The sequence below is a fragment of the Rhodamnia argentea genome, chromosome 7 (assembly GCF_020921035.1).
Source record: "Rhodamnia argentea isolate NSW1041297 chromosome 7, ASM2092103v1, whole genome shotgun sequence".
Lineage (NCBI taxonomy): Eukaryota > Viridiplantae > Streptophyta > Magnoliopsida > Myrtales > Myrtaceae > Rhodamnia > Rhodamnia argentea.
This window is the reverse complement of record NC_063156.1, coordinates 22,474,338-22,499,321: the sequence shown is the minus strand read 5'-3', so window position 1 is coordinate 22,499,321 and position 24,984 is coordinate 22,474,338. Positions and strand designations below refer to the sequence as shown.

The 24,984-nt window shown below is 38.9% G+C and overlaps 2 protein-coding genes, 1 non-coding gene and 1 pseudogene across 3 annotated transcripts; 1 reads left to right on the top strand and 3 right to left on the bottom strand.

Moving 5' to 3' along the window:
• Positions 1–7,662: 7,662 nt before the first annotated feature.
• Positions 7,663–7,743, bottom strand: TRNAL-CAG. Its single transcript has one exon. It is a non-coding gene; the product is annotated as a tRNA-Leu (tRNA).
• A 529-nt stretch (positions 7,744–8,272) lies between these two features.
• Positions 8,273–24,948, bottom strand: LOC115734720 (pentatricopeptide repeat-containing protein At1g77170, mitochondrial-like). Its single transcript, XM_030665618.2, has 2 exons — positions 22,899–24,948; positions 8,273–8,551 (listed from the first exon to the last, which is right to left on the bottom strand). Exon 1 carries the CDS (start codon positions 24,931–24,933, stop codon positions 22,945–22,947), a length of 1,989 nt encoding a protein of 662 aa, XP_030521478.2. The 5' UTR covers positions 24,934–24,948; the 3' UTR covers positions 8,273–8,551; positions 22,899–22,944.
• On the bottom strand, positions 9,315–15,186 carry LOC125315998 (annotated as a pseudogene).
• Positions 17,556–20,973, top strand: LOC125315997. The gene is made up of 10 exons (XM_048282637.1): positions 17,556–17,567; positions 18,435–18,528; positions 18,559–18,986; positions 19,201–19,278; positions 19,389–19,483; positions 19,720–19,741; positions 19,863–19,913; positions 20,049–20,113; positions 20,683–20,698; positions 20,809–20,973. Exons 1-10 carry the CDS (start codon positions 17,556–17,558, stop codon positions 20,971–20,973), a joined length of 1,026 nt encoding a protein of 341 aa, XP_048138594.1.
• Positions 24,949–24,984: the final 36 nt, after the last annotated feature.

The following is a 24,984-nucleotide window of genomic DNA, read 5'->3' as shown; positions in this document are numbered from 1 at the left end:
AAGAAAATAGAGGGGGTTGAGTAATTTAATCGGTGGTTTAAAGTCTTTATCAACAGGATCTTCTGTTTCGACACAATATTTAGTGTCGCATAAACATTAGATGATTGCAGCAGTTAATTCATTTAAACGGGAAAAAGTACAAAAAAAAAAGATTTAAATATATTGGATTGGCACTAATTCAGTTCTAAACCTTTTAATTTAACCAATTTAGTCATGAACCTTTGCATTTGTGTTAATTCAATTCATCACATAGAATCCGCATGTCCTATGTGGTACGACCCGATCTGACGTGGATAAATTTTATAATTTTCTAGTATTTTGGTATTTAACCCGGGAAGAGTTGCAGCCTTCACCTAGGCCATCGCTAGCCGCGGGTGAGGGCTGCTAAGCCCTCGCCGGATTCGATGAGGGAGGCCCTCGTCTCGGTGAGGCTAGAGGCCGGCAATGCCCTAGGTGAGGACCACAATCCTCATTGGCCAAAATGAAAAAAAAAATATTTAAAATTTATAAGATTTGTCCACGTCAGCATTGACCGTCTATGTTACATGGACACGGGACACGACCCGACACGCCGACACGTGAATTCTCAAAAAGTAGAAAATTCCGACACGCTAGGACACGTTTTATATTGTATGTATATTTTTTTATATACACGATAAATCATTGTTTTTATAATTTCAACAATAATACATGATGATGTCGAAACTATTATTAATCTCCTCCTTAGAAAGGTCTCACAGAATATATCATGTGTAGGCAAAGCAAAACCATACCTTGCGATCAAAAAATACATCATGTGAAGAATTCAACTACATTTCATTTCAATAGTCCATAAAACGTGGAGGGGAATAAAAAAGCAATCCACATTCCACCTTAAATTTAACATTTAACCATAGGTGGAAAACAAAAAACAAATCTCATTTCACCATAAAAAATAACAAGAAGTCATGGATCTACATTATCCGCTCCTCCCGACAAAAGAACGGATTCTATATCGGGCTCATCAAGTGAAAGACTTGCAACTTCAAGCACCCCAACATCTTGAAACGTGTCAAATGCATCTCCGCCTATATCCCACATCTTGATCTCTCCTTCTAAATATCGTGGGTCTTTTCTTGATAGAAGACGAAGGTTGCTATGAATGAAAACCAAATCTTCTGCACGTCTTAGAGTCATCCTATGTCTTCTTGCCGATTGCACAAAGGAGTAGGTAATCCAGTTTCTCTCGGCACAAGATGAAGAAGAAGGTTGTGCAAGAAGCTTGAAGGCAATTTTTTGAAGCATAGGTGCACATGCACCATGTTCAACCCACCACATCTTAGGGTCCATAAAATACCGATTCGAATGGAATGAGGGTCTTGAAAACGCCCACTATTGCATGCAAAATCTGCATACTCCACACTCACCTTGTAGAGCTCATCCTCATTAGAAAAGTATTTCCTAAGACATTTTTTTTTCCTTCATTGATCTCATAGTCCATGTGTGGAGAAACTCGAGTAGAATCTTCATTGAGCCATTGATCACTATAATACCTTATTTAACAAAACATAAATAAGTAAGAGGAGCATTATATCAATATGTTAAAGAAAGAATAACCAATATAATATAAGTTTAGAACTTACTTAGGATTTAAGGCATGTGCCAAGCAATGAAGTGGAGTGTTGTTCCTAGTCCAACGATCCACAAGAATTTTATGAACTACCTCATAAAACGTAGACTCCTCATCTAGCCTTTTCACTTCATGCATATATATAACTTTCTTCACTTTTTGAATCATCAAATCTCACATGTCATAAACCAAGTGAAGACAAGGCTTGTCGATGTCGCAAACTCTAAGCATGTCATAAATCGGAGCCGTGAAGGAAAGTATGTAATCTATTGAATCCCACCAAAGATCATCCAACACTTTTTCCTTGACAAACCTAGCCCTCCCTTGATTATCATCTCGATAAGTACTCTATTTCTCACAAATAACCATGCTTTGAAGACCATTTTTTATCAACTTAAACCTCTTAAGCATCACAATCATCGATGCAAAATAAGTATCCGCCACGGAAAACAACTTTAAGTGAATAAACTCGTTGTATATTGCTAATCTCATCGAATGGTTCATGATGAAATTTTTGATTTGTATAACATCATCAACAATCTTTGTAATCCAATTACATTCATCGTATGCTACTTCATTGGCCTCCACATTCTTTGCGGCACAAATGTTCTTCAAAGCTAGATTAAGCGTGTGCACCACACAAGGTGTCCAAACAATGGACGAAAACTCTTGTTCAATGAGTTGTCTCGCGCCCTTACAATTTGAAGCATTGTCCGTAATAACTTGCACTACATTCTCATGTCCAACTTCAATGATTACTTCTTTCAATAAGTTGAAAATGAAATGCATGTCCTTCCTTTCATTCGAACAATCAACCGATTTTATAAACATAGGATTTCCATCCGACACCGCCATAAAGTTAATAAGTGGCCTCCTTTGTAAGTCACTTCATCCATCACTCACGATACTTACACCCTTATCCTTCCACATTTTTTTAATTGGTGTACACAAGCTCTCAATATTTGCTTTCTCTTTTTGCAATAAAGTAGTCCTCAACAAATTAAATTTCGGTGGTACATATCCCGCAATGTTGTGATTAGCGGCATAAGTGTAAGCTTCATGAAAGTAATGGTTATTTGCTAGATTAAATGGCAAGCCCACCGAATAAAACATCCTAGCAATCAAATGATCTAAATATTTCCGTTGAGACATGTTGAATGCTTTCTCAATTGCTCCTCCACTCCCACTCCCACTCCCACTGCCCATTCCTTTTCTTAGAGTCAAATGTTGAATCCATTTGCACACTACTACAACTAGAAGGTGGCAAAGGCACATTTCTAGGAGCATTACTCTGTAATCTATCATTGACCTCCTTATCTAATATTTCCATCTCCAAAAGATCTTGTTTTTCTACTTTTCCGCATTTTGTAATCCCTCTTCTACTTATCATCAACAAATGAGCCCTAATTCTCGTGTATGAACTCTTAAAATCTTTTTCACAAAAATTGCATTTCCAAGAACAATTCCCCCTCGTATCTCCATGATTAGCCAACTTAGTAATATACCTCCACAATGGTTTATTTAAATCTTCATTGCTACTGCTGTCCATGCTTGATAAGTTGATAAGTTGATATCACTCTACAAAAATGCAATTACAAGGACTATAAATTTCAACGTATAAGTTTTGGTCCCCAAAATAGACATCAAACATAGCCAGAGATATGCACAGAAGACAAAGACACCAGTTGAACATACAATAAGGAAAAACGCTAAGAGTTGTATGTCATATTATCAAGTGATCCGACTATGTGCCGGACTTCCTCACAAGCGCCGAGCGCCCTTTCCCCTTAACAATGCCGACAGGACTCAACACCAAAACAAAAAGAAAAGTTCACAATAATTATTCCAAGAGCCGATAATCAACTACTATTTTGAACAATGTATATTTTGGAATTAGTAGATCCGGAGCAAATCAATAGCTAATAATTAGTACAAAACTTGTACCAGTATCAATCATCTAAAATCTACAACGAAGGCGACGAAGAATTGGTACTTGTGGGTCTTTCTAGGGAAAGTTTCTCCATCTCCAGAATGCTTTCATTGCAATTTCAGAAACGGTGGAATCAAAAAAGCATAGAACAGTAAAATTAAGTGGGGGAGTGAGATGGGCGTACGCGATTCGCGAGCCAAGATGAAAGGCGGGTAAACAGATGCGTGAGCAGAGGAGGGGGAGATCCAAAACCCCCGTCTTGAGCAGCGGCGCAACAGAGGAGATCCAAAACCCCTATCTCAAGCGAAGGCGTGAGCAGAGGAGGGGGAGCAGAGGAGTGATACCTTGAGGCGGCGTGGCAAGAGCAGATGCGCGAGCCGAGGCGCGAGCTGAAGGAGCGAGCCGAGGTGTGATTGAGGTGGCAAGGCGAGGCTAGTTGACGGTTGCGAGAGGTAGAGGGAGAGGCCGGCGTGAGCAAAAGCCGGTGGTGGGAGCCGGCGACGGTGGTGAGTCACGAGATGGAGGCCGATTGACACTCGACAATCGCGAGAGGGAAAGGGAGAGGTGAGACTGGCGGCTGAGAGGGGTGAGTTGAAATTAGGTCAAAATTGGGTGTTTTGTTTATTTTAACGTCGGACACACGAGTCCCTCGCGTGTCCGCGGAGTTGACCGGGAGTCCGGACTCGGACACGCATTGACCGCGTGTCCGAGAAGAGTCCGGCCGTGTCCCAGCGTGTCGGACACGTGTTCGACACGAAAAAAAATTTCCAAACAGCGAGTCCGTGTAACATAGTTGACCGTATCACGGAGGATGGTCAGCATCTATGTCACCAATTTTTTTCCACAGTTGACCGGTTGAACCAAATTGTTATGAATGCAAAAGGTTTATGACTAAATTGGAACAAGTGTAATATATTTAGGATTTTTTTCGGTGCTTTTTGCCATTTAAATGTTAATAAGCTTGTGGATCGAGACATGATTGTATTATGCAAGTAGGTCACCCCGAGTACGTAATAATAATCTAGAGATCCGCTACATTCGAACACATTCATATTTAGCTTATGAAACATACGATTACAAGAATGTGCGGACGACCTACAAAAGTTTAAGTGAATATATTTGAAATTCTGCATAAATACAATTGACGTACGTAATTACACTTAATTAATCTAAGTCGTTTATTCTCTGTGTTAAAATATACCATACGAGAAGGTGATCTAAAGAGCGGGTTGACGTATGTGAGGTGTGACTTTTTCTTGATTACGAAAGGGGTTGCAATTCTCATTTATTGGCCGGAAAAATTGATACAGGCACGGACGATCGAGGCATGCGTCCCGGTCATTGCATGCGTCATACGCTTGTGATTTCCAAATATTGACCAATTTCACCTTTAGGATTTCTCAAGTTGGGACATGAGTTTTCGGAAATTGTTTCGACTAGAAGTTAATTCAGGGACGAGAATTAATCGATTCACACCGATCAGAGGTACTTATTCCACTCGATTCAGTGCATATCGTCTTTTTCAAAGATTAAGTTGCGTAACTCCGCGGCTTAATAGCCCAAGCGAATGTACACCATTTTTGTCTTAAGAACTTAGATTATTAGAGAAAGGCCCGATCTATGTGGCGTGTCCTAACAATCTTCATTCCGCGCTAGCTAGTCAGGACAATGAAGCTGGGAACATCGAGTTCTACTAGCATATGAAAATTCTTTTGTTTGATGGCTTAATAAGTGTATGAAGAATGCTATCTTCGGATAAAAATTGGTCGAGCTGTTCTACGATGGCCAAATTGTCGGGTGCTTTACAAATGGTTGGACGAGTGAAGCCGATTGTCTCACGAATAGTTCATCAATAATCATTATTGATCGTTGGATCGCCAATCATTTTAAAGGGTGGGTTCCGACTATTGTGAAAATAGAAAACATCAAGATAATTATATCTTTACAAAATGCCATCTCGATTCATCATGTTTCATAAGATTCTGGTCATCATACGGACATTTCCCGTAAGATTTCAGTCTTTGAACATTTGTATACAGAAGGAAGGGGGTTTTATCTTAATACTGCGAGGGTTTGTCTAAAATTGAGGTGGATTTGTTGGGATTAGCCAGATTCATTGACATCTAATTAATTGCTGCCCCCACCCAAAGGAAAATAAAAGGAGCCGTACCTTGTAATGATGACAATAATTGACAGCCACATGATCGATATCACACATGGACCACGCTACAGGCGACACGTGTCCATGTCGTGGGACCGGTCTCCGACAGATGAGTGAATGCGGGCATGATCTTAGATCTTAGAGGGAGGGAGGTGTTTGACTTGATGAGTTGGGCGCATTTACTCCTGCCCCTAGCCCAGAAAAGTCAACCTTTGAGCCAGCTCACTTCCGACGGTGATCTGTTGTTTTCTTTTTTCTTTCTTCCTTTTCTTTAACATATTTTTTTACATGTATTTATTCTCTCTATTTTTCACTTTATGTCGGTGACTTTAGCATCAATAATAGTATTTACCATTGTTATTCATCAAGCGTAGAAATTACCACATTAGAAAAAAAAATTATCAAGAAATTACCACGTGGCAATCACCAACATAAAGTGAAGTATCGCGTGGCGGGCAAGGAAACGACGACTCTCTCAATTTCGGCTTCCACTATGTACTAATCAAAATTGCACACCCTTACATATGGAAAAAAACTATAGAAAAAATTGCAGTTACTAATAAAAAGAACTTCCGTAATCTATAAATTTTGACCCAATCCGTAATGTCGTTTCCGAACTTCTAATTGTATATAACCCCTAAAATTTTGAAACATGTTTGATTTAGTTATTGGACTAGATAATCCAGAGATATCATAATCCGGGGACTAAATCGAATATTTGCTAAAAATTTATGGACCGCATCAAACAAATTAAAATTTTAAAAATGGTATTCCATATTAGGCTAAAGTTTAAGGACCACATTGAACAAAATAAATTTAGTGATGACATTATACATTAAACCAAATTTCATGAATCATTTGTGTAATTACCTCATTTTTTTTAGGCTCGTCAATTACATCCTTTCCTTAACACGTGGAAATCTCATTGCCATTCCTCTATGTTATTCGATAAAAACTTTTAGGCAATGGTGGTTGTGCTTATGATGATGACATGGAAGATGGTTAGACGAGAAAAGAGGCAAATTATCCAAAAAATCATAAACATGCACTTTTGTCAATTCAATTTTAAACTTCTTAACTTTACTAATTCATTTTTAAACCTTTTAATTTTGCTAATCTAATCTTAAATCTTTTCACTTGTTGTCTATCGAGTCCTTCCGACTTGAAATCATTGACGTGGATGTTAATTGTCCTATATGACACGGTCGGAGTTGACGTGGATAATTTTTAATAATAGTATAATATTTTCTTCAAATTTTTTAGTAACATTGTCTTTTTTTTTTTTCAAGCGGACGATTGTCGCCGGTCATGAGAACAGTGAAGAAAAAATAAAGAAAAAAAGAGAACATTTTTATAAAAAAATTAAAAAAAATTAAATTATTATTAAAAACTATTCACGTTAACTCCACATTCTACATAGCACGACCGACGTCTACGTCGGTGATTTATAGCCAATATGACTCATTGGGTAACAAGCACAAATGTTTAAGACTGAATTGACAAATCAAAAGATTTAGAATTGAATTAGCAAAAATGTAATAAATTCTGGACTTTTTGAATAATTTTCCCAGAGAAAAGGCAAAGCCAACCACGGAGATGGAAAGAAGAAATTAAAAAGGGTTAAAGGGAATTAAAGCGGGCTCTTCATATCGCCTTATGTTAACAAATGTTCATTGCTCCTCTTAATTTTACTGAGAAAGCTTCTTTTATGTTAATGTGTATTGCTCCTCTTAATTTTATTTAGAAAGCTGCTTCAAAAAGGGTTAAAGGGAATTAAAGTGGGCTCTTCATATCGCCTTATGTTAACAAATGTTCATTGCTCCTCTTAATTTTACTGAGAAAGCTGCATTTATGTTAACAAATGTGCATTGCTCCTCTTAATTTTATTTAGAAAGCTGCATTTATTATTATAGTTATGATTATTATCAAAGAAAAAAGGGAAAAAAAAGAAAGGAAGGAACTTGTCAAGAATGGGATTCGAACCCATGCCCTTTCGGACCAGTACCTGAAACTGGCGCCTTAGACCAACTCGGCCATCTTGACTCTCTACGGAAGAGGTCCAATTTTAAGATTAAATTGAGAGCTTATTAAGTACAGACATTCCCGACCCGTTGGTGATTAGATCTCATTCGCTTCGTTGGTTCTAAAAGAACACTAGACATTCCCCACCCGATTGTTTTAATGTGCGTTCGAACGTATTAGAGCTCCTTTCTGCAAAACCAGACGCCTCGCGTGTTCAAAGTTATGATTCCATCGTCATCATCTTCTTATAGAGTTCGAATCCAGGAGAGACCTACGTAGAGTTTCTGAGCGTAAGTTGCCTTCACTGCAACAAAATTTTCTTTTTCGAGAGATTAAAGTGCTACTCGCAATCAAGAAATCAAGAAAGGCGTATCTCCTCCTACTCGGGACTCCGTTACAAAGATTCAAAAGCATAGAGAGATCCGTCTTTTCTCCTATTTTCAGGGTCACAATGATGCAGAATTCTGCTTCCTCGTAGTTAGATTCGACACACTAGTAAGTGGGAAACTGAGACAGTACTGGAAAAAAGTCGCTGTTCAACAGCTATGTTTGTTCCCCCTGCTAAGAACGAGGAATGTTATCGACTCTTCAATACGAAATTGACAGTGTTTCCTCCTCCCAGGAGATGTCACTCTTCGCGCTGGTTCAAGCGAGCTAACCGCAGATTATGGGGATCGCCTCTTTTGGAAGCATTTGACGGTCCTCATCCCTGGCGTGTGCATTGGTTGTTCCTGCCTCTGGAAAAGCTCTTGCACGTCGAACACACCGTACGGAAGCTAGTTGGTGGCGCTCTCATTGCTGATAAGGACATTGAATCAGTGGCACCAACCCTTGCTGCTACTTCACAGGGACTATCTCTGGTCATCACGGATACATAATACACCTATGTTAAACACGGTGCCAAGCTTTTCCCAGGCGTTTTTTTAGCTTTCCGTGCGGCCATTGAGCCTCTTTCCTTGAGAACATCGTCCCATCTCCCGGCTTCAGCAAAAAATGTTTGACGAAGCAACATGATCCTCACCGTCCTTCATGTTTTACTTTTGAAGGAGAAAATTATTTTCTCTATTTTTGAGGTATTTTTTCCATTGACGGAAAATGTTTTCCTTGACTCATTATTTTTTGGAAACCGAAACACCAAACAATTTCCCTTGCGAAACGAACGGAGCTTGATAAATAAATAATTTTTCACATGGAATCGATAGTATATGAACGCAATTAAATCGAACGGCAAGCTTCGCTGCACCACATTGGGGACTCTATGGAGGGGACTCGAGTCAAGCGGAATTTAAATCGTCAGCTCAGTCTAAATGACAGCAGATTCCAACAAGACTTGAAGTGTCTTGATTTCTAGGTTTTTTTTTTTTAAAGTCTTCCAGAGAATCCTTAGGGGTGGACGATACAGTAAATGTACCCATATTCTAGAATTCTCATCTTCAATGTCGGTAGGTGATAGGTCGGGAGAGGCATTCTAACCCATAGTCGATCAACGGTTTTCGTGAGAGGTCCTCTAGTATAAATAGAGGTGTCCTCCCCTCATTTGTATAACTCAACACTTGAGCAACAAAAAGTATTCTTTCCCAGAGCTTCTCTATCTAAACACTTTCTTTCTCTGCGATTCGGATGAGCAAGCGAGCGATCCCTGGGACACCCTTTTTCAGCAGCATTGTTGAGATGCGTAGCACACGAGCACATCTAATGGGAAGGTCCTGTCCATAGAGTTTCAGAAGGGCGATATCTTCTCCAACATCCAAAGATCTAATGTAGTCAATTGTCTCAAGGGAGTACGGCTGGCGAGCTTGTGGCCAGCGCAGCCAATGAAACGTGCAATCTTAAAACTATAGGTGGAGGCAAGAAATTTATATATGACCAAATGAACAATCAAGAAAGCTGGATTAACATAAATTAGAGAACTATGATCATTCAACATTTAGGATCTCCTAAGAATACACCCAATATTTGGAAAAGAAACAAATTATAGACGTTAATAAAAAACTGATAGTGTCCACGAGGCCGTTGAGCATTAAGTGTCATTTGCAGAACCACAAGTTAAAATAGTATCAGATCTTAGTTGAACGTCAGTACTTGGACTATTACTCAAATACCTGACTAATTTCATCTAGATGTTAATCTATCGGGCTCTTTTATCGATTGCTACATGATATCACAAGCACCTATCTATTTCACCTTACTATAGTGCCATATGGAAAAAGAAATCGAGGATGATAGAGGTTGAGAGTACTCACACTTTCTGGTAAGCAGAATTCGTGATCGATTGAAATCAATAGCGGTTGGCGATTGGCTCGCTCTCTTCTAGAGAGAATATTTTTAGCATGCCAATCTACATTAGCCAATCTTATGTCCAAAATAGAGATTTTGTGCATTTCACTTACAAGAAACGCCCCAATTCCCACGTGCTCACAACTTCCCTCATTCTCCATGAACATATTTGTAAGGACCCAATCTTCATACTTACTTTGTTTGGCTGGTTAAATCCTGTACTCAAGCACTTGGCCACTACAGTAGGCGGAACTCCAGCAAAACCTTCTGCATCGCCATATAATGTGTGACACCAGTGTTTGGATGATCCAAAAGGTAAGCCACAGCTTCTCTAAAGGCTCCTTCTCCAAGCTTAAATGACAGCAGATTCCAAATCAACGTCACTCAGAACCTCAATTTTGGTTTTCACTCAAAAAGTGACTGAGAACAAGTCATGTAGTTCTTACTTTTGCAAAGAGGGAAAATCAGAACGTAGGTATTCTAAAAATGTTACCAACGAGGATCGAGCACGAAATAGTCTCAATAAATCTCTCCGTATTGAAACAGCGAAGAGCAGAACCTTGAACGCGTCGCTCCGAAAAACAGAGAAGCGGTGGCGGTGATGATGACTGACGGCGTCGTCGGAAGGCAATGAATGGTTCTCGCCTCCTCCACCTTTTGCTATCTCTCTTGGCCGTCTCCGTGTGTCCTCCCCTTCTCACAGTTCATACGTGAAAAAATATCTGGAAAGACTGAGGTTGGGCATAACTGGGAGCTGAAACTGTTCTTTTGTGTTAAGGAGAAAAAATGCGCTTACATGTCTTGAGCTTCGAACGGGCTATGAATGAATTCCATGGGCGAAATTCAAAAATGAAATCAGATGGGCCCGGGCTTGGTCCGCTCTAATTTTCTCGCTGACTGGAGTAAGGAGTCCCGCTTTGCAAAGATAAGAACTACATGACTTGTTCTCGGTCACTTTTTGAGTTAAAGCCGAAGTTAAGGTTCGGAGTGAAGTTGGTTTGGAATCTGCTCTCATTTAAGGTTAGAAAAGGAGCCTTTAGAGAAGCTGGGGCTTACCTTTTAGATTACCCAAAGACTAGGCACCGCACATTATATGGAGATGCAGAAGGTTTTGCTGGAGTTCCACCTACTGTAGTGGTCAAGTGCTTGAACACAGGATTTAACCATCCAAACAATGTAAGTATGAAGATTGAGTCCTCGCAAATATACATGGAGAATGAGGGCAGATGTGAGGACATGGGACCTAGGTGGTTTCTTGCAAATGAAGTACACAAAATCTATGTTTTGCACATAAGATTGGCTAATGCAGATCGGCATATTGGAAATATTTTCTAGAAAAAAGAGGGAGCCAGTGGCCAAGCACTGTTGATTCCAATTGATCACGGATACTGTAAATACTCTCAACCTCTATCACCCTTAAAGTCTCCATCTAATTTAAAATAATATGCACTTGACCATCTGGTTTCTTTTTTCATGTGACACTATAGTAATATGCAATAGATAGGTGCTTGTGAGAGCCCGATAAATTAACACGTAGATGAAATTAGTCAGGTATTTTAATAATAGTCTGGGTATTGACATTGAATTAAGATCTGATGCTACTTTTAACTTGTGCTTCTGCAAATGGTGCTTGAAATTCAAGTGCCTCTCGTGGAATAAAAAAGCCCTCCAAGTATTAATTCACTCACAATGAGTTTTTTCTTAACTTCCTTGATTTGTTTCTTTTCCAAATATTGGGTGAGATCCTAAATGTTGAATGATCATAGTTCTCCAATTTATGCTAATCACTCTTTCTTGATTATTTATTCACTCATATATAAATTTTTTGCTCCACCTACAATTTGAAGATTGCACATTTGATTGGCTGTACTGGTCACAAGCTCACCAGCCTTACTCCCATGACACAATCACCTACATCAGGTTTTTGGATGCTGAGGAAGATATCGCGCTTTTGAAGTTCCATGGTTTGGAGCTTCCCATCACATGTGATTGTGTGCTCCGCATCTCCACAATGCTGCTGAAAAAGGGTGTAGAAAGAGGCCTCACTCCCTTTGCTATTGGGAACATCATGTGCAGAGAGAACTGGACTAGGCGGTAGATCATCGCAGAAATTGTTCAAGAAGTGGAAGGATCTTTGCCCCCTAATAGCAGCGACACTACATTTGTTGATATTGTGTCCAAAGTGATGGAATAGCTTCTCGGCCTTGGTCAATCTCGTGGCTCGCCGACCTGGAGCTCATCTTCCTCGAGCTTGCCGAGGTTCATCCGAATCTAGCGAGCCTCGAGTTCGTTGGCCTCGGCTGAGCTTGAGGCTCGCTGGGATATTAATGATTTTATTTATTATTTTGTCAGCTTCAAAAGTTCTTGGAAGTTTTCTAAAAAATTTAAACATTTCAATGGATTTACCAATTCAACCTACCATCATTCTCCATGTTTTATTACCAATCTCCTCCTTTTGTCCTCATTGAAAAGATTGCCACGTTAATTCTACTATTTTTAAGTCAACACGTGTTACAATTAAGGACGCGCATGGCAACATCTCTGTTCTAGAAATCAATTTCTTGCCAGAATTTTATTTCTCTACTTCTAATACTGAGGAGTAGTTGGTTTTTCCACCTTTCCGGAGAGAAGTAACTTTTTTTTTCTTCAAGTGATTACAAAACTACTTCCGAAAGTATAAAAATGAAGTTATGTAACCAAACAAATTTTCGCAACGAAACAGATTGCTATGTCAAAAGTACTTTTGGAGCAGAAATTCTACTCCGAAAGTGTTGTCATTTGTGCCCTACTAGTCCAAAAGGGGGGAAAGGTATCAAAAAAATCCTAAACCTATTGCATTAGTACTAATTCAGTCATAAGCCTTTTTTTGGTGCTAATTCAGTCCCGAACCTTTTGTATTTGTGCCATTTAAGTCTTAAACCTTTTATTAGTGCCAATTCGGTTCTAAACCTTTTACAATAATGCTAATTTAGTCCTAAAAATTTTGCATTTATGCCAATTGAGTCAATTCGATCAATTTTGATTGAAAATCACTAGCATAGACATCAATTATCCTACGTGGCACGGTTGGTGCTAACTTGAATTTTTTTAAATATTTTTTTGATATTTTAAATAATTTTGAAAAAAACCAAAAAAATGCTTAAAAATTATTTAAAATATTAAAATAATATTAAAAAATGTCCAAGTTAGCGCTAGCCATGCGACGTAGGACAATCGATGTCCATGTCAGCGATTTTTTTATCAAAACTGATCGGATTAACTCAATTGGTATAAATATAAAATATTTAATTAGCAACAATACGTAAGGTTTAGGACTAAATTAGCACCAATAAAAAGTTTAGGACTTAATTGACATCAATGTAAAAGGTTTAGGACTGAATTGACAAAAAAAAAAAAAAGGTTTAGGACTGAATTGACACTAATACAATATGTTTAGGACTTTTTTGACACTTGTGCCTCCAAAAGGGGGCATGGGTTCAAATCCCACTCCCTCTCCAAATTCTTCCTTCTTTATATATATATATATATATATATATATATATATATATATATATATATATATATATATATATATATATATATATATATATCTTCTTCTCAAAATTGAAGTAGAAAAACATTCTTTTGCATGCCTTTAAATTTTCCCAATTTTAATTAGTCCCACAAGGGCGTGATAGTTCTCATCCCATCCACTGTGATTATTACAAAGCCACATATTTTGTATCAGTAACAAGGTCGGGGGGGACGCAATCAACCCGAACGACTTCCGCATCATCCTAATGATTTCGACCATTAATTAAGAGTGTTTGATTTGAGTTATAGTTACATTGTTATGCTCGCCATTATGCCAGCAAGCTCATCCACAACGTGATCGTGATTGTGATCTTGTGGAAAGGTGACCCATGTACCAGTAGGTCATTATCTTGGTAGTATTATAAAATCAAATTGACTTTTGTTTAAAGATGTGACTATTTTAGTTTCGCGTGTAGAATTTCGTTTGTTTCGCTGGATTTGAAAATATTTTCCTAAAAATGACTGTTTGAATCACTTCAAATAGTTAGCCAATGAAAAGAAAATCATTATCTACGATAATTTTTATTTAAATATTTTCTCGGATTATGATTTTTTTTTCATTCATTCATTGTTATGAGCGATATAAACAATTATTTTTAGAAAAATATTTTTTAAATCATTTATTTTTTCACAAATTAAACGGAGCAGTATACTCATGTCAATTTCACTTGCACATAATTTGCAACAATATGGGCAGAGGGTTATACACCCCAATATGGGTAAGAAAAGTCGCCCTCCTTCTATGGGAGTCGAAAACATTGGGATTAAATTGTAAGATTGCCGACCTTTTTTAGTAATAGATGCAAAATATTGGTTTGATCCGACACGAGTGATGAAGTGTGGTGTTCAGGTTATATTTGAATTTAATTATAAGTAGAAAGGAAGTAACACAAAAAGTTGATATGTTTCTTAAAATCGTAACAGAAATAATAAATGTGTCGAATTTGGACTAAATCCTAACTTGCATGACACGATTACGACACCGCACAGAATTAGAAATTACGAATTATGCATGACTTGCTAGAATTGCCGGTTTGTACTATATATGAAGACACTGTTACCTAAACCAGCATAGCCTATCACCAAGGAGATTGTCCAATAATAGATAAGCCAACCGTTTTCCACATAATAACGATGTCAATTCTCGTCAACTTTTGAACGGGTCGTGTATGTTGCCTAGTTGCTACGTAAGTCGTGGTAAGAATGCACTGCAGATTGCTGGTGGTTCCCACATTCTCTGCACTGAATGATTTCTATCTTTGGATGCGCAAGGAGACAAGCTAAAAGAAACTTCAAATCCATAAGCACGAATCCTGGAATTCAAAGATGCAAGATCATGACTTGGTAATTCATCAAAGACATTTTTACCACAGTCTATCAATCCGGATGTCGAACACATGCTGATTAGCGCGGCCCCAGGAGTACTATCAACACAAGCCACGAGCATGCTAATCAAGGACACTTTGTCACACAGCATGTCCTGGGCGCTATCTCTTTGAACAGAGCCCGAGCTTTTGTGAAGTCCTGATCCCTAGCATATCCTGCCAGCATAGGATTCCACGAAGTAAGATCCTTGCACATCATAGTACTAAATATGATGTCCGCATCCTCCATACACCCTGATTATGGATACATTAGATACCTCGATCATCATCAGAACCAATCCCATCTTCCAACAATATGCATGAGAGACCTTCCCCACTCCGAATTGCCCAAATTCAATACACCCGCCTATTACAATCACCAACGTGACATGATTTGGCTTCAAAACCACCCCAACAGAACAACCCAGAACTCGTCTGAACAAGCTCAAACCAGCAGTGACATAAGCCCAGAAATCATGCGGTTCACCGTGACGACAGTTCTCACAGGAATTCGATCAAACAACGCACAGGCGTAACCCCCAAACCTCCTCGAGCTCAAATAGAAGTGTATCAAGCTATTCAACACATTCATATCACTGCCCATACCACGCCTCGAAACTCAGCAATGAATCGACTTTCCCAACAAAGTGGCGGACAACTTGTTGACAGCCATGGGTTCCTCATCAATTGACTCAAAAACAGAAACATACTTCTGCCCAAATGACTCTCGCATGAAATAAGCTCCTCTTGTGCTCTCCATGGACCTTATCGGCTAATACCCACGTTCCAATCTCTCAAAAGACAATATGATCATATCCCAAATGAAAGAAGACAATTAGATTTTTGATAAGAAATGGCATCATCTCTGTAATAGGCAAATGCCTCTTTTTCTCCTGAAGTTGTCGGAATTATTCGTAATAAGATATTGGCTACCATTAAAAAGCTCTTCTCGATAAAATTTTCATTTATCTTCGATCTAGGCATAGATAGCAATCATTCTAATTGATTTCACTACCTCTCGTTAGAAAATGATCCCACAAACATCAAAATTGTATAGTATGAAATAACAAAAAAATAGATTCATAAACATAAAAAAAAAAGGAGAGACATGACCTTCTACTCAAATTCTTTCTTTTAGATAGCAATAAAAATAACAAATATTGAAATCCGATTGGATTTCATCCAAATAAAATATTGAATTTCATACAAATCGAGTAGTATAGTAATGAATAAGACAAGCTATTCTGATTCAATTGAAATGGAAGAATCGGAGAATTTTTCCTTCAAATTAAGATAATTCAAGAAGTTTTGATTGAATTTTGATCAAAGGAATCGAATAATCATTCTATGATGAAAATAGAATAAATGCCCGTTTTGTGTTGTGTATATACCTCATATACATTATCCAATCAAATAAAAAAATATGGGAGGATTTATGAATTTTTAATCAATCTTCAAGGTGAGGGATTGAGAGATCAAAAACTTGAAAGGAATTAGGGATATTATTATACATTGAGCCAAAGTTTATGGATCATTTGTATAATTATCTCCCCCCCTTTTTTTTTCCTACACATTAAGATAATTTGAGAAGTTTTGATTGAATTATCATCAAAAGAATAGAATAATCATTCTATGATGAAAATAGAATAAATGCCCATTTTGTATTGTGTACATACCATATATACACTAACCAATCAAATAAGAAAAATTCATGGGAGGATTTATGAATCTTTAATCAATATCCGAGGTAAGGGATTGAGAGATCGAAAACTCGAAAGGAATTTTTTTAATTCAAATCTTTTGAAGATTGAATCCTAATGTAGCAACAATATTTCACGTTGAGTTAAAGTTCATGGAACATATTGAACAAATCAATTTAGGGATATCATATATATTGAGCCAAAATTGATGAATCATTTATATAACTCTTCCAACCCCCCCCTCTTTTTTAAGGTCCTTAATTATAGCAAGGAGGTTGTAGAGAGTGGGATTAAAATCCATACCCTTTCGAAAGGGTACCTGAAACTGGCGCCTTGGACCAACTCGGCGGTCTTGACTTTCTACTAAGTTTGGTCGTGTTTCATATTTTTCATTCAAAGTCTCGCTTGTTTCATTGAAAGACTCGCTTGTTTAAGTACAGACATACCCGACCCATTGGCAATTAGGTCCCATTCGCTCCGTTGGACCTAACAGAACACTAGAAATGCTAATAAGTTGCAAACACTACAAAAAAACATGGATTTAGCCACGAAAAATTTGCGACGAAAAAATTTCATCGCTAATTTCCAACGAAAATAGCGACAAAATGAAGATTTGTCGCTATTTGTGACGAAATTAGCGACGAATTTAGCGACAAAAAATAATTCGTCGCTAATTTGCGATGAAAATGCCCACGAAAAATATTTTGTCGCACACTAGCGACTAAAATAGCCACGAAAAATAATTGGTCGCTAATTAGCGATGAAACTAGCCACGAAAAATATTTCGTCGCTAATTAGCCATGAAAATGGCCATGAAAAGATTATTCGTCGCTATCTCCTTTGAGACGAAAATGGACTTTGTCGCCAATTAGCCACGAACTTGTTTTTTCGTCGCAAATTCTTTTCTTAAAAGTTAGCAATGAAAATCAGCGTTTGTCGCTAATTAGCGACAAAAATAAACATTCGTCGCTAATTAGCGACGAACTTTTAGTTTCGTCACAAAATTAGTACTATGAATAAAATTAACAAAGAAATTATTAAAATTAGTGACGTATCATTATTTTCGTCGCTAATTTAGCGACGAAATGTATTATTCGTCGCTAATATAATGGAAATAAAAATAAAAAAGAAAATGTTCAATTTAGCGACGAATTAGTTTTTTCGTCGCTACGGTAGCGACGAATTTGTTTTTCGTCGCTAATACGATATAAATAAAATTAAAATTTAAAAAAAATAGCAATGAGCAATGTTTTTCGTCGCTAATTAGCAACGAAAAAAAAGTTCTTCGGAAATTTGTTGCTATCATTTAGCGACGAAAACCTATTTCGTCACTAATTAGCTGCGAACCACGTTTTTCGTCGCAAATTCTCTTCTTAAAATTTAGCGACGAAAATTTTCATTTGTCACTAATTAGCGACGAACGTTGATTTCGTCGCAAAATTAGCACTATGAATAAAAATTAGAAAGAAAATAGTAAAATTAGTGACGAATCACATTTTTTATAGCTAATTTTATAGAAATATAAATAAAAAATAAAATATTCAATTTAGCGACAAATTAGCTTTGTCGTCGCTAATTTAGCGACGAAATTCATTTTTCGTCTCACAATTCCAAAAGCTGATTTCGCCTTCTCGTCTTCCCCAAGAGAGAGAGAGAGAGCTTCTCTTTCTTCCTCCCACCTTCCAAACTCAACTCAAGGTTTCTCTCACCTTATAATCTTATATACATTCCCGTCTCCATTCATCAACCTCTCTCTCTCTCTCTCTCTCTCTGTGACTGTAATGGCTCTTGTCAACAGGCTCGCTTCGTCCGTGTCACCTCGTCTTCGACCGAGCTCCTCCCCTGCTCAACCCTGAATCTGCTCCCTCCACTACACCCCCTCCTCCCCTCCTCCTCCTCCTCCTCCTCCTTCTTCTTCTTCTTCGCCGTTCACCGAGAAACACTCGCCGGAGAGGTACCGCAGCGACGGGTGACTCTGCAGCGACTCCCTCTGCCAGACTCCTCTCTCCCCCCCTCCTCCTCCTCCTCCGGCTCCGATCCCGACTCCCTCAGGCGGGACGACTTCGCCCTCCAGTTGCCAGAGCTGAAGAACCTGCTCCGGGTGCTCAAGGACAAGAGGGAGCGCTCCTGCGGCTGCGGCGGCGAGAAATGCGGGCCCGGGAACGTCTACTTGGTGGGGACGGGGCCGGGCAATCCCGAGTTGTTGACTCTGAAGGCGGTCAGGGTCATCAAGGGCGCCGATTTGTTGCTCTACGACCGGTTGGTGTCGAACGACGTGCTGGACTTGGCTGGCCCCGACGTGAGGGTACTCTACGTAGGGAAGACTGCCGGGTACCATAGCCGCACTCAGGCAAATTAATTTACCGTTCTCGTCGCTCTGCTTCTGTGTTCTATCAGGTTTTGAGGAATTAGAATGGTGTTTTTGCTTTGATTGGTGTCATTTGGAAGTGAGTTATTATGGTGGTTGCTGGCATTATTTTTTGTCCACCACGTGTTTGAGTTTTGGTGAATGTATTGTTGGGTTGTGAAAGGTGGTATGATCTTTTCGGTACTTGTGTGGGCAGGAGGAGATCCATGAGTTGCTTCTCAATTTTGCGGAGGCGGGGGCTACTATTGTTAGACTCAAAGGTGGTGATCCTCTGGTGAGTAAATTTCAGATTTAACATTTTATTAATCTGCAGTTCTTCTAATGTCGACTTGGAATGCCCTTTCGTTCCTGTTTATATGTGGATTTTGAACATGGTTTCTGTAGGTATTTGGGAGAGGTGGGGAGGAGATGGACTTTCTGCAACAACAAGGCATTCAAGTACAAGTTATACCAGGTAAAGATGAGCTTCAATCACATGCGTACTCATCTTAAACAGGAAAGGAATTTGCTGGCCGTGACTTTAGAGCTGCAACTTAACTTCCATTTGATCCTAATTTGTAATTGTACTGATGATAAGAGCTTACATACACATGTGAGAAAATATTGCATCAATCTTGGGTTGGTTTCTTGCCAAATGCTTGTGATTTTGGGGGTCTTGTATACTCTGTTTCAATTCTGGAGGCTGCCTAATGGTGTTAACTTAATGTGATTCTAGGTCCTTTAGGCTTGATTTCATCGTTCCTTTACTCATTCGTGATTAAGGGTTGACATGTGGTCAATTCCATAGACTTCTTATCAAGATTCAAGAATACATTGGTTCATATTTTTCATTGTTCATTTGTTGGACATTCTTTGTAGTTCTTCCCCACTGCTGAGGAGTCTATTGACTACTACAACCAGAACAGATGTGTAGATGGAAAAAGGGCTTGTCTTGCCAAGTTAGATAGTGAGTTGCTTTTTGAATAACAATTAGTGATACACTTTGGTTTAATGTCCTCAACCTTTTTCGTTATGTTTGATAACATCATCGTATTTTCTTTCCAGAGATATGTCAAGTACTTTGAACGTGTTTTGACATACTTCAATGGAGAAAACCAGCATGGGCAAAGGTATGTTGTAAATGTGTGAAAACTTGAAGATTTTCTTATCAACGAGTGCATGTATGCGGTAAGTTCTCCATCGACTTCGTCAAATATATCCTTGCATCACCATGATTTACATCTTGCTGTTTGAACTTTGGCTTTCCTTGTCATTGAGATATTTCTCTTGCTAAAAAAGTAAAAATAATACAAATCTGCAAATCCTCATGTTCGGTTGAGCATCTACTTTCTGAATGGTAGCTGGCTTTCCTTTGGATAGAAGAGAAGTGAAAATATTACAGAAGTTGCAAACTTCTTGTTGCATAATGAACAATTGAGGCACAATGAATGTGCTTATATTTGTTATTTGTCTTTTCAGGGTATAGTTAGAGGAAAGCTTGATCAATTGAGAAGATGCTTCGAGGTATGAAATTCTTACAATTGTGGAATTTGTTTTTCTCCTTAATCTTACTGATGGGAATTTAAGGTGATCAACTGTTTACCAGGGGAGGTAAAAACTTGGATCCTCTTCTTCTTGATTATTACTCCATGTTCAAAATTTTGATATGATTCCATGCACTAATTCATGATGCGTACAGTTTGAATGCCATATTGGTATGTTAAAAACAAAAATTACATGCAATTGGCATAAAAATTGCGAAAGTCAGTTGTGAGACCAGTTTTAGTCTATTTCTTGAGTTGACCCACATTGTGCTCATATTCAGTACAGTTACAATAAGAGAATAGTTATCATTTTTGCTGCAGTCCTTTTATGCGACATGGAGTTTTGCTGGCAATGTTCGTGTGTGGATGCAGAGCTGATAAATATTGGGCAGAAGCAAGGTGCTCTGCAAGAACTTCACGATCTTATTACCTCAAAGAGATCTTGAGCATGGCAAACTACCCTTGAGAGGATTATGTTTAAGTACATTGAGCTATGTGTTGATATGCAGAGGGGGAGATTTGCCAAGGATGGTCTAATTCAGTATGGCATTGTATGTCAACAAGTGAATATCACCTCTATGGAGGAGCTACTGTAATACGAGGAACTAATTATGTGCAGATTCCCTAAAGAAAAATATTTATGTCATTCTTGTGAAAAATGTAGATGAATGTATCTCATTTTCATATTATTATAAATTTTGATATTATTAAGTGCTTAATCAATGTTAAATATAAATTGTAGAAATTAATTTTGCTTTTAATTAAATTTAAGATCGAAAAGTAAAAGAAATGATTTTATCATGAAAAAAATAAAATTTCGTCGCTAAATTCGTCCCTAAACTATATTCATCGGAGAGTTCGTCGCTAAAGAATTAATAAAAATTCGTTGCTAATTTTGTCGCTAAATTATTTTAAATTTCATCACTAAATACTTTTCGTGGCTATTTTCGTTGCAAATGACGATGCTAAACTTTCAAATTCGTAATCGGCGATGACTTTTGCCACGAATTCGGGAAAATTAGCGACGAACAATATTTTCGTGGCTAAATTTGATTCGTGCTAATTAGCGACGGAAAAAATTCGTCAGAAAGTTCGTCCAAAAGTAAATCAAATTTAGCGACGAAATCACAAGTTCGTCGCTAATTTTGCCACGAAAAATTCGGAAAAATTCGTGGCTAATTGGGTTTTGCGACGAATTTTGCCACGAAAAAAAATTCATGGCTAATTTGGCGTCACAAAATTTAGCGACGAAACATTATTTTTTCGTCGCTAAATTTAGCGACGAATATAAAATTCGTCTCTAAATTCATCGCTAAATTTAGCGACGACATTTATTTTCGTGGCTAATTAGCGACGAATAAGTTTCGTCGCTAATTTGCCATGGAGAGTAATTGGTCGCAAAATTCGTGGCTAATTTGTGACAAAACTTATTCGTCGCTAATTAGCCACGGATAAGTAGTCGTCGCAAAATTCGTCGCTAATTAGCGACGAACTTTAGTTTTTCGTTGCTAAATTTTGCGACGCCGAATTGGCGACGAATATTTTTCTGTCGCTAATTTTCGTCGCAAAGCGGTTTAGCGACGAATTTTGGTCAATTTTTCGTGGCAAAATCCGTGGTTAAATCCTTATTTTTTTGTAGTGAAATTCCAAGATTTTATAGAAAGAAAAATCGTGGAAACTCCTAAAAAACGACAACTTCATCTCATTTACTATTGCTCACCCCATTGTTTTAATGCGTGTGAGAACGTATTATAGTTCTTTTCTTCCAAATTACACGCCTCGCCTGTCCAGAGTTATCATTCTATCGTCATCACTTCTTAAAGAATTCAAATCCAGGAGAGATTAAAGTGATACTTGCAATCAAGAAATCAAGAAAGGCGTATCTCCTCCTACTCGGGACTTCGTGACAAAGATTCAAGCATAGAGAGCGGTCTAATCTCCTATTTTCGGGTCACTATCACGCAAAAATCTGCTCAGTTGTAGTTTTATTCAACACACCAGAAACTGAGATAAAGTCGATATTCAACAGCGATGTTTGTTCGAGTTGCAAATATACATATGCTCAGTGAACTGGTGCAACTTGTCCTTTAGTCTCCCCAAGCTAAGAAAGAGGACCATAACCAATTGACAGTGTTTACTCCCATGAAATGTCGCTATTTGCGCTGGTTCAACCGAGCTAACCGCAGATTATCGGATCGCCTCTCTTTGAATGAAACTTTTGGAAGCATTAAACAGTGCTCATCCCAAGCGAGTGCATTGGTCGTTCCTGCCTCTGGAAAAGCTCTTGCACGTTGAACATAACATACGTAAGCTGCTCGTATTGAGTTGGTGGCGCTCATTGCTGATAAGCATATTGAATCATGGCCTCAACCCTTCTACTACTTCACCGTGACTACCTCTGGTCATCATGTATACATCTATGTTAAACTCGGGACCAAGCTTTTCCCTGGTATCTTTTGAGCTTTCCGCGCAGCCATTGAGCCTCTTTCCTTTAGAACATCGTTCCATCTCCCTGCTTCAGCAAAAATATTAGATGAAGCAACATGATCCTGACCATCCTTCCGTGTCTTTCCATCCATAAGCCTACTTACCAAGTCTACCCCCAGATCAAAATCACCATAAGCTCTGCACCCACTTATTAATGTCCTCCAAATGACAGCATTACACTCTACAGGCATGTTGGTCACAAACTTGTATGCCTCCTCCAATAGACCTGCTCTTGCAAACATGTCGACCATACATCCACAGTGCTCAATCTTGGGTTCAATATGGTACTCGTGACGCATAGTGTCATACAACCTTCGACCTTCATCAACCAAGCCAGAATGGGCGCATGCTGACAAAACTGCGATGAATGTAACAGAGTTTGGCACTACATTCTCGACAACCATTTGCTGAAATGCAGCAAGAGCTTCCTTTCCTTCGCCATTGATGGCATGACCCGATATAATTGATGTCCACGAGACAATATCCCTTTTGACCATATTCTGGAGAACAGATTTAGCTTTAGGCATGCAGCTGCATCTTCCAAACATATCTATCAACGCATTTTGCAGTACAATACTTCCGTGGAGATGATCATTCTGATTGAAAAAGGATTCCATGTCGATACTGTGACAAATCTCTCCAAAATTTCGGCAAGCAGAGATAAGACCTAGCATTGTCATTTCATCTGGTTTTAGTTTACTAGAACGAATAACATGGATGAGGCTAATTGCCTCGAGATTTCGTCCACATTCTACATAAGCATGAATCATGGAATTCAAAGATGCGAGATCATGACGTGGTAATTCATCAAAGACATTGTTACAGCAGTCTATCAAGCCGGATTTCGAATACATGCTGATTAGTGCGGCCCCAAGAGCACCTGACACCTCTACTCCCCTTGTTTTAATTAAAGTATGTATTGCCCTTCCCGTATAAGAATTCCTACTATTAGCACAAGCCACGAGCATGCTAATCAATGACACTTTGTCACACAGCATGTCTTGGGCTCTCATCTCTTTGAACAAAGCCCGAGCTTTTGTGAAGTTATGATCCCTAGCATATCCTGCCAGCATAGTATTCCACGAAATAAGATCCTTGCACATCATAGCACTAAATATCATGTCTGCATCCTCCATAAACCCTGATTTTGCATACAAATCCACAAGAGCATTAGATACCTCGATCATCAGAACCATTCCCACCTTCCAGCAATATGCATGAGAGACCTTCCCCACTCCAAATTGCCCAAATTCAATACACCCGCCTATTACAATCACCAAAGTGACATGATTTGGCTTCACAACCACCCCAACAGAACAACCCAGGACTCGTCTGAACAAACTCAAACCAGCAGTGAAATCCCCATTCTTCATAAGCCCAGAAATCATGCAGTTCACCGTAACGACAGTTCTATCAGGAATTCCATCGAACAACGCACGAGCGTAACCCGCCAACCTGCTCGAGCTCAAATAGAAGTGTATCAAGCTATTCAACACATTCACATTATTGCCCATACCACGCCTCAAAACCCAGCAATGAATCGACTTTCCCAACAAAGTGGCAGACAACTTGTTACAGGCTTTGATCAGTGAAGCATACACGTAAGGGTCCCAAAGATACCCACTTTGCTTGAACCTTTGGGCGTCGCTAAAAAAGGAAATCACCTGCAGAGGGTCCTCTTCAAGATCGATATTTCGGACCGTGGAGCTCCAGGTGGGTCTGCTGGGTGCTCGGGTGGGGACGAAGACGGTGGCGACACCGCGTCTGTGTAATGCGGAGAGAGCGAAGCGAGAGTAGCCTTGACGGCGGTGAGAGAATGGGCTACAAGTGAAGAGATGGGATTGGTGTGGGACGGAGGAGTGCGTAATTCTCACATGGAGGAGAGTGGTCAGCCATTGATGGCAGATCGAAGGTTTCATGAAATGAAACGAAGGGCAGTTGCCGGATCGACGAACATTTACATAAACGAG

What these genes read in the sequence shown, in the direction of transcription:
- LOC115734720 (XM_030665618.2), bottom strand. Translation starts at nt 24,933, where the DNA reads ATGAAACCTTCGATCTGCCATCAATGGCTGACCACTCTCCTCCATGTG.
- LOC125315997 (XM_048282637.1), top strand. An exon ending in GGTACCATAGCCGCACTCAG is followed by an intron (nt 18,987 to 19,200) that starts GCAAATTAATTT and finishes TTGTGTGGGCAG; the next exon opens with GAGGAGATCCATGAGTTGCT. An exon ending in GATGAGCTTCAATCACATGC is followed by an intron (nt 19,484 to 19,719) that starts GTACTCATCTTA and finishes ATGTGATTCTAG; the next exon opens with GTCCTTTAGGCTTGATTTCA.